The sequence below is a fragment of the Pygoscelis adeliae genome, unplaced genomic scaffold, assembly GCF_000699105.1.
Source record: "Pygoscelis adeliae isolate BGI_AS28 unplaced genomic scaffold, ASM69910v1 Scaffold166, whole genome shotgun sequence".
In the NCBI taxonomy this organism is placed as follows: Eukaryota; Metazoa; Chordata; class Aves; order Sphenisciformes; family Spheniscidae; genus Pygoscelis; species Pygoscelis adeliae.
The window spans coordinates 168,109-177,841 of NW_008825156.1; the positions used below are offsets into that span (position 1 = coordinate 168,109).

Genomic DNA, 9,733 nt, shown 5'->3' on the forward strand with positions numbered 1-9,733 from the left:
ATATTGTTGCCAAAGAAAAAGCAACACTGTAGGGGTGGGGGGTGGTCCTACATTAAAGAAAGGAAATAAGAAAAGGACAGCTCTCTGTCTCCACATAAAGCAAGAGAGAACTGGATACCTGTCTTGTCTGAAAGACAGGAGGTTGCTGGGTGCTAAACATGAACCACTGAAAGAAAACTGAATGAAGCTCCACCTTTCAGGGACCCTGCCATCAATGTTTTGTTCTCACGTCAAATTCCTGGACTATAAAAATCTGCCTATAAGCCAAGAAAAAAACACTTCCCTGGAAGGATTTTCAAGTTACTGCTTCACGGCAAGATGGAAATAAAAAAGGGGAGGTCATTTTGGATCTTCTGCCTAATTTGGAGTTGTTGCAAGGGCAAAGAACCAGTTCAGATAGGTAAGAAAAAAATCTAATTCTCAGATTATTTGCTCACATATTGCTCTCCATAGATGACAAATAGAGTTGTCAAATGAAAATGTGTAACATATTCCTGTAAGAGCTGCAGGCATGCGAGATACTGTTTAACATTGTACATTTTCATCCTTAATGTCAATGATTTAAGTATTTTACTTCTTTTCTTTCACTACTAGGTAGTTTATCAACTGTTTTATATACTAAGTGACTAATCTTAAAGAGGATACTCTCTGGATGCAGTTTGCATCACAAAAAAATGGTGACACTCTTTTCAACACATTTCACATATATTCTTTATAGAAGAAGTATGTTACCATAACGCCTGCTAGGCTTGATTGACCAGTATGAAATACTGCATTAGGACTAATCACATTTTTTGTGGTCTGTTGCCTCCTGGTTTGGTTTTGAATGTGTTACACTTTTCCTAGTTGCTTAATACACAAACAATTGATGTTATTGCTGTCTTAGTAATTCCAGCAACTCCACTTCCAAGAATAGCCAAACTGTCTCATTTCCCTTCATTATTGTGTAGGAAAGTGCTAAATTACCCTTCTCCACTTTAGTGCTGCAAACACCTATGACAAATTACAGTCCCTTTAAAAAGCTGTTTCTGTAAGGACTTCTTGGCACTTGAGTTTGTGTTGCACATTTCTAACATCAAGATCTGAATTTTTCAGTGTTGCCCTGCTGGTTCTTAGGTAGGAATATTTAATAATATTTTAGAGTTCACTTGAGTACATTAATGACTGTTTTTGTTTTGATCTGTGATGGATGTTTCTATGTTGATTTTCCTAAACGTGCTACAACACCAAAAAAAATTGCCCATTTGACATTCTTTCAGATGGGCCTAAAGCATTTTGTAGCAGCATATCTTATTTATTTCAAGGTGATTCATATTGGCTTTGCGCAGCTCAGTGGTATGGAAACTACTTTCTGAAGTGATGTCTTTATATGCACTTAAAGTATGTATCAATACCTACGACAGAGGTACAACTCAGAGGTCCAAGACATGAGTTTTGGTTGAGATGAAAAACAAGTAGCTCTGAGCCGACTGCTGAAGCTGGTGGCAGCTTCAACTGCTGAGATCAGCAGCTGCCATATTGCTGAAGAGTCATGCCACTTGTGATATCTCCTGGAAGGGACTCGATTTAAGACTTTGAACCAAAGTCTTGCCCGTGTTAAGAAGTAGGATTTCAAAAGTAGAAATGAGATTTAGGCAGCCAGGATGGGATTCCCCTCACTTCACTTTAGATATCTACAGTGTAAATGTATCTACAGTGTAAATGCTGAGGGGTGCCGATGTAGATGGCACCCCTCAGCAACCTTTATATACAATGGAGAGAAACATGCGGTCTTGGAGCATCTTCTTCCTAGGTAGATATGTAAGGTAGGGAAGCTGAACCTTTTGTTTCTCCCTGTTGACTTCAAAGGAGCCTGGGCTCATCTGCTCACACTGGAGGTATCTCTGGCATGGACTTCAAAAGTTCAGTGAGATGAAACTCCTTCCCACAAGCTAGTATCTTCCAGGGGTTAACATTTTTGCCTTTGAAAATCTCTCCTTTAATGTTTTCCAACAAAAAAACCCAAACCACCTCATGTGGGGTGAATTTCTAAGCTCCCCTCCTATGACTCTTTCTTTAGTCCAGGTCTCTACTGTCAGTAGGAGTGAATGTGCCACCTGGGGCAATTTCCACTTTCATACATTTGACCATGTTAAGTTCACTTTTCCTGGAACCTGCACATATGTCTTCGCTTCGCACTGCAATGACAGCTACCAGGACTTTACCATCCAAATCAGGCGCAGTGAAAAGAATAGCTTCCTGATCTACTTCACTGTCACCATTGATGGAGTGATCTTGGAGGTGAAGGAGACAGGCATCACGGTGAATGGGAACAAGTGAGTAAAGACCATACTGTTGTTTTCTTGTGCAGCAGTTTTATTGCTATGTATTAGCAGTGGTCTGTCTAGAAAGTGGTCCTATTCTGTGGAGGTGAAAATGACTGTGTATGATGTGTTCATAGCACTTTGAACAGCATATTGCAAAGAGGCCAGCCCATAATGGTGGAGGAGGCAAGAAGCATATAAACTACATCTCCCAGGGATCAACACCAACATGTTAAGCAAAGGCAATGTGTATGTTATAAAAACAGAAGGTGTAGGTTTTCTTAATGTTGCTTTGATTTGGGAGGGAGGGGTGGAGGGAAGGAGATAAGATCAACACTTTATTTATAGAAGGTTTTGATTTTGTAGAAACTTTGTATTTTTTTCTCAAAATATTATTTCTGTGGTACTAACCCTACTGTTGTATGTTGCTGTTCAGGAACAGATGGTCCTTTTAGAATGTTTCCTGTTTCCGGATAGATTAGTCTAGAAAATTGCACTGCTTTGCAGATCACAGCTTGCCTTGGGATCTTCTTACACATAAGACAGAAATTTCAGAAGTCAAAATCCACACCTTTAATTCCAATCTGGATTGAACCAGAAAGCAAACTGCAAACAGAAGCGTAAAAATACTCTATAAGCAAAAAGTCATACACAACAGTAGCTGAAAGTTGGGCACAATTTTAAGGGCAGCCGTCATGAGAAGTGTAGTGACCTGCTCCCAGCATATAGGTATGAAAGGCTAAGGCAAGATTTGACTCTGGGAAAAACCCTCACAATCTTGTTGGAGAGAAAATCGCAAGCATAGGGGCTGTCTTCTCTTGACAGCCTTCTAGAAACAACCAAATATAGAATAGCATCACTCAGTTGTAATTATAGTAGCAAAGCCCAGATGTATCTTCTAAATCAAAGGGGCAAGAAATCTCCTATCTTTTAGCCATTTTCTGATTTTCTAAGTTTTTCAGGCTCTGGGAAAATGAACAGTAATTGTCTTGGTGAGATGAAAATGTAATGTAGGTCTGAGTCACATCACTACATGAGTAACAGAACAGACCTCTTTTCACACCTCTGTCAATCCCAAATGTCAAGGAAAGCCTGGAGGGATTATGAGAACCTGCAGTATCCTCATGTGGAGGGCCATTTTCCCAGTATTGTGATCTATTATAACCTTTTGGGTTAGGTCCTCAGGATATGTAAACAAGCACAGCTGCATTGGTATCAGTCGAGTGGCTAATGTAGTATTGACACAGTTTTATGTTGCTGTTCAGGAACAGATGGTCCTTTTAGAATAAGTTTTCTGTTTCCGGATAGATTAGTCTAGAAAATTGCACTGCTTTGCAGATCACAGCTTGCCTTGGGATCTTCTTACACATAAGACAGAAATTTCAGAAGTCAAAATCCACACCTTTAATTCCAATCTGGATTGAACCAGAAAGCAAACTGCAAACAGAAGCGTAAAAATACTCTATAAGCAAAAAGTCATACACAAGAGTAGCTGAAAGTTGGGCACAATTTTAAGGGCAGCCGTCATGAGAAGTGTAGTGACCTGCTCCCAGCATATAGGTATGAAAGGCTAAGGCAAGATTTGACTCTGGGAAACACCCTCACAATCTTGGAGAGAAAATCGCAAGCATAGGGGCTGTCTTCTCTTGACAGCCTTCTAGAAACAACCAAATATAGAATAGCATCACTCAGTTGTAATTATAGTAGCAAAGCCCAGATGTATCTTCTAAATCAAAGGGGCAAGAAATCTCCTATCTTTTAGCCATTTTCTGATTTTCTAAGTTTTTCAGGCTCTGGGAAAATGAACAGTAATTGTCTTGGTGAGATGAAAATGTAATGTAGGTCTGAGTCACATCAGTACATGAGTAACAGAACAGACCTCTTTTCACACCTCTGTCAATCCCAAATGTCAAGGAAAGCCTGGAGGGATTATGAGAACCTGCAGTATCCTCATGTGGAGGGCCATTTTCCCAGTATTGTGATCTATTATAACCTTTTGGGTTAGGTCCTCAGGATATGTAAACAAGCACAGCTGCATTGGTATCAGTCGAGTGGCTAATGTAGTATTGACACACTCATACCAAAATACATTGTGTGGTGGATTAAGGTTGGTAAAAGATCACAGTGGGCAAGGTGATCATACCTAAATTTAATGCATTGTGTGGATGAAGGCTGACCTTGAAAAGAATGTCCCCATGGTTTGTTTAGCTACTTTTGACTCTAGTTTTTCTTCCTATATCTCTGAGAGGATTTCATGTCTTTTTTTTCAATGCAATCTGTTTTGTTCCCTCCAATTTCCAGGATCCCCATGCCCTTCAGCTTGAAGAGCATCCTGATTGAGGACACCTGTGCTTACTTCCAAGTGACTTCCAAGCTGGGCCTGACACTCAAGTGGAACTGGGCTGACACTCTACTAGTATGAACAGCCAGTTAGTTGTTTTCCCCTTGGTGAATCTCATCAATGATGAAAAGCAGAGCTGGATGCAGGCACCGTGTTGATATAAGAGATTGTGGGGGGGAGGTATCACTGTATCCATAAGCTGATAGGGACATACCAAACTAGGTAACAGTTTCATGGGGCAAGGGCATGGAGTCACAACCCCTAGGCATTCCCAACTAATTTTATGTGACAAAAGGTGCCACTGTTAAGCCTGGAGATAGCGCCTCTGTAGTTATCTGCTTCCTCCATGTGGCACTGGCAGCAGCACAGTTAGTGCCTCCAGCTCTGACCTGTTAGTTATCCTCTGTCTCGATGCACATCTTGTGTGGGAAACTAATCTGTGTGGCCATTTCAGACCTTGGCCTCTCTCATTCCAAAGCCTTGCTATGCGGTAGTTCCCTTCTATACATCCACCCCAAAATATCCTCTTCTGCAACAGTGTATTTACACTTTTGGGTGTGAACACTTATCCTCCACAATCAGGGCTGAGATTAAATAAATGAAAGCTGTATGTCATGTTTTGCAGTTCAGAGAGACAGAGAGAGGGTAGAAGGTGAATAGAGAGGAAAAAAGTCAGGAAGCAACCAAGTGGTATTCAAATTCTGATTTAATGAAGTATTTGCTTCTCCCCTTCCCCTGTACTAATTAATACCTGAAGTATTACAGGCACCACCTGTAGAGTGGACATAATTTTAGGGTGACACACTTGTAGGAAAAGCACTGCCTTTTTTTGGTGGACCTGAGTGACACCAGTACTACCCTCCAAGCATGTAGGAGTGATTAGGTGCAATAGTTTTATCTAGCAAGGCAATAATATGCTAACCTCGGTCTTTATTGCCCCCAAGTATGGGGACAACAAGTTACACTGGGCAGACCCACCCCTAGAAATGCTATGAATTTTCCATTTAGCCTATGGACTAGAAAAAGCTTTAGATATGGTAAAAGTTGACCAGAAGCTGTTTCTTCACAGCATCCAGCATCAGAGCACAGTTATCTGACCTGCCCAGAGAGGAGCTGTGGTATCTTGCAAGAGCTACCACATGTCTATATACCAGTGTCTCTATACTGGGAGACACTGGTCCAAGGATTAGTCCAGTATTTAGCATGCTTCAGTTAGCTCTTTAGTAGGTAGGAATGACAATTGCTAGAGGATTATCTTCCCATTTAAATTCAACCTGTCTGCAGGTAAGTTTTATGACAGGTTTGTAATGGAAAAGGAGAGTGCTACAAATTGGTAATGAACATTTCTGCTACTGTGCTTTTTTATTGTAAACCACTTTGTAACATGTGCTGCTGATGTGGGGAAAAGCCTTTAAACTCTGGGTTTCCTCTTTCCTTTTGTTTTGTAGCTGGACCTGGAAGAAACATATAAAGAGAAAATATGTGGTCTGTGTGGGAACTATGATGGCAGTGAGAAGAATGATTTGATTTTGGATGGTAGGCCATGAATACAGCATATTCCACATAGAACAGAACTGTTAATACGTGACACGAAACTTGATATCTGTTTCCTCTAAGCAGGGTTTCAGATTTCCTGACAGACACTCTGAAATACGTTAACATTTTCATATACAGGAAATTTATTTTAAGAGGTTCTGGGATGATTTGGTTTCCTCTGCTCTTTGCAAACTTGCAAGTGTCTCAAACCTCTTTGACCCAAATTAATTACCTATCATGCAGGAACTTTGCCAGGTTTCCCATTGATAGTACCAAGCTTTAAGGAACTTGCAGTCTCAAATGAGGCATGAGTGCATTTTCTGTCCTTCCATTTTCATCATTTTACAGTTGGGTATCAAGTGTGATTGTTTTTGCCTCTGTAATGAATTGAAAGCATCATCACTGAGCCAGAGAGATTTCACTGAGCATCTTTGCAGAAACCGTGGTGCCATCCAGTGATACCTTCAGATATTGCACTGAACTGGAAAGAGGCCAACACAGCAAACAGCTGAGGCTACAATCCTGCAGCGGGTTGTATGAGCGGAAAGAAACCTGCATCCTGGGATATTAGCTGCAGGACTGAAGCCAAAGTTATAACATCATCCCTTCATGTAATACCTGGGTTTCTTAAGTCACCAGAAAAATATTGTCCTCTACCTCACCCATTCAGAAAGAATCCTGAGATTTGATTAAACATACCACTTGTAGTGATAGATTTGGGATTCATTTTCATATTTCGAATTAAGCTTTTTGGATGCATCTTAGTCATGTTTCTGCCCTTTACTTCACAAACGCAATAAGTAAAAAGTAAAGCTGGCTTAAATTTTTCTGAAGAAATAGTTTGCTACTGAGAAGCATTGCTCTAAGAAAAACAGGCTCTTCTTTTACGCATCTGGTTTCACAGATAACAGGTTGCCACACCCAGGGACCAGGTGGCCTCCCACATCCCTCCTTTCTGCTCTGAATACATCCTTCTCCCTGGGCTGAGCAGGCAGCAGTCAGTCTGCCTGCCCAAGCTAAGATCCACTGCATGTAAAGGTCCAAAATTTCTTCTCACTTTCAGACTCTTTTCTCTTGAGGAGAAAAATTATCAGGAAGAAAAATCCCATTTCTGCATGGAGTAGCTCTTCTTGAAACTTTATTCTTTATATTCTTTAATGTCAATTGAGATCCTTGGCAAATCACGTGGCTCTAAGAGCTCAGGGCTTTAGAAGAGCTTCTGTTTCCAGAAAAGTTAGTGGAAAAGCACCTGAAAACAATGCTTTTGTGGAAGTCATTCTCTCAGGCCTGCACTTAGTTGAGGGACTGAGCCAGTATAGGAGAATAGACCTGGTCAAAAATCTGTCTATTAAACTTTTTTTGTTAAAAAAAAATCTGAGAATGGCAATTTATGCATACTCTCCATAAAAATATATAAATTTCAAACTTTGTCAGAAAGATTTCTCACATCCGGGATCAAGTTTCTGGTAACGGTTTGGGAAAATGCAACTCTCTAGCTAGTGTAATGGTTACATACATGTATTGTGTGCCTGTCTTCCTCCTGCTCCCTCTTCCCATCTTCTCTAGCCTGTAAAATTAATAGATTTCCAGATGATTATAAACATATGCACCTAAGGCTGTATTTTAGGTTGTGATAGTAGAAGGCAAACTAAAATGTATGACCATTACACATGCAAATACAAAACTCTGTAAGATCAAATACACCCATAAAAAAAGGAAGTCTTTGGAAGTGATGAGGTGCAATAGAAAGGTCAAGAGTCTTGTGTGATTATAAATGCCCAGGCTGACAGCAGGCCTTGGTACAAGTGTGCCAGATTCCTGGCTTTAGCTCAACAGAAGTTGTATCAGGCTGCAGGCTGTCATCCTCTACAATATGGATGCTGTGGTTACATTTGGCCATTTGGTGAAGAACATACTGCCTTAGAGCCCAAAGATTAAGTGCATCTTTATAGCCCATTAACTGATCTAAAGAATTGCAGGCAGTTATTCAGATGCAACTGGGGATTTTGCAGGGTATAAAATGCATCCGAGGCAGTTTGGGAACTTCCACAAAGTAGAGGATCCATCAGAAAAGTGTGCTGATGTGAGTCCAGATGACCACACTGGAAGACATCCTAGGAGGGAAGACGATAGATGCAGTAAATATGTAAGTATGTGTGGCCAAGAAGTATAAACCCTCCTGAACTACAGCCCTGGAAAGACTGTGTTGAAACAAGTGTTAATTACAGAGCATGCACTGAACTGAATTTTTCAGGAGTCTACCCATGAATCTGAGCAAAATGTTGATCTTATAACTGAAAGAATATCCTATTATAGTGTTAAAGAAATAGATAGTGGGAAAATGCACAATTGAATGACAGCTTCCAGTCCAAGAAAAAGGACCTCATGACAGAAAGTTAGACTGGATAATCTCCTGACCTGAATAATGGTCCGACGTGAATAAATTCCAACCTGAATTATCTTGTGACCCTGGAATTGTGTCATCAAAAATTGGGATGCACATCCATAAACCTGAAAGTTGGTAAAATGTCAAGTATTGCTTTTCTTTTCCTTCTTTTCTTTTTTACAGAAAAAAAGATGCAAGAAACTTATGTCACGTTTTGGAAACTGCCCCAAAGTGGTTGCATTTGATGACTATGTAGAGACCTGCACTGAGGATATGTGCCACTGTGCAGTTAATTCTTCTCACTCTGATTTGGTTTCCAGCTGCATATGCAGCACTTTAAACCAGTACTCTCGAGACTGTGTCCTCAAGAAGGGAGACCCTGGGGAATGGAGAACCAAAGAACTTTGCTGTAAGTAACTAGATTTCTTTCAGGTTAGACATATCCGCATGTATTCTGATTCCAGCAGAGCAAAGCTAGGAGCTCTGTTAACTACTGTGAATCAAGCTGTAGAAGTACTTTGACAGAAACATTGTTAATGGAAAAGTTTCTACAATTTAACTTGATTTTGCTCCTTAAATTAGAACTATATCTTAATATTGTCCCCCTCCTCCTTATGGCTAAGTTTTCTCCAGATCTTTTTTGAATTTTACCATGCACAGTTAACTTATAAATAGCCTTGTTTTAAATGTTGACATCTAGTCAGAAGTCACTGAGAAGTCTATGGGTTTGTACTTAGCTTATCCTGTGCTTTCATACTCAGTAGTAGCAGCTACCGAGCAGGAAATCACTGTAAATCCAGGGGGAAGGCTACAGGTATTTCTCCCAAACTGCTGGTGTGGATTGGGATAGAAAATTAATGCCAGAATGACTGATGCTTCAGGCAAAAATAAACTATTATGACTCCATAAATGATTCTGGTGTCCTTTGCTTGTATCATGACTTCAGCCAACCTTGAGCTAGGAAAATAATGTGAAATAACTCATATTTCCCAGCAGTACTGTTTTCTCCAAAGATGAGGTAAAAGTGACCATAACAAGTTCCTTTAGAGATTAAACAAACATGACACATCTGGATAGAAAGTTTTGCAAACAAGATATAGGGGAAAGAGAAAGAAGGAGCTGGGTAGTGATACAACGATTTGAGAGCTCTCATAAATACATCATTAA

At 40.2% G+C, this 9,733-nt stretch overlaps 1 protein-coding gene across 1 annotated transcript in view; it reads left to right on the top strand.

The window, feature by feature from the left end:
- The first annotated feature begins 318 nt into the window (after positions 1-318).
- Positions 319-9,733, top strand: part of LOC103920748 (mucin-5B) — a 45,484-nt gene continuing 36,069 nt past the window's right edge. The window contains exons 1-6 of the mRNA XM_009328588.1: positions 319-400; positions 2,060-2,315; positions 4,605-4,719; positions 6,093-6,180; positions 8,193-8,326; positions 8,750-8,975. Coding sequence (XP_009326863.1) covers positions 319-400; positions 2,060-2,315; positions 4,605-4,719; positions 6,093-6,180; positions 8,193-8,326; positions 8,750-8,975 — 901 coding nt within the window. The remainder of the gene's footprint in view (positions 401-2,059; positions 2,316-4,604; positions 4,720-6,092; positions 6,181-8,192; positions 8,327-8,749; positions 8,976-9,733) is intronic.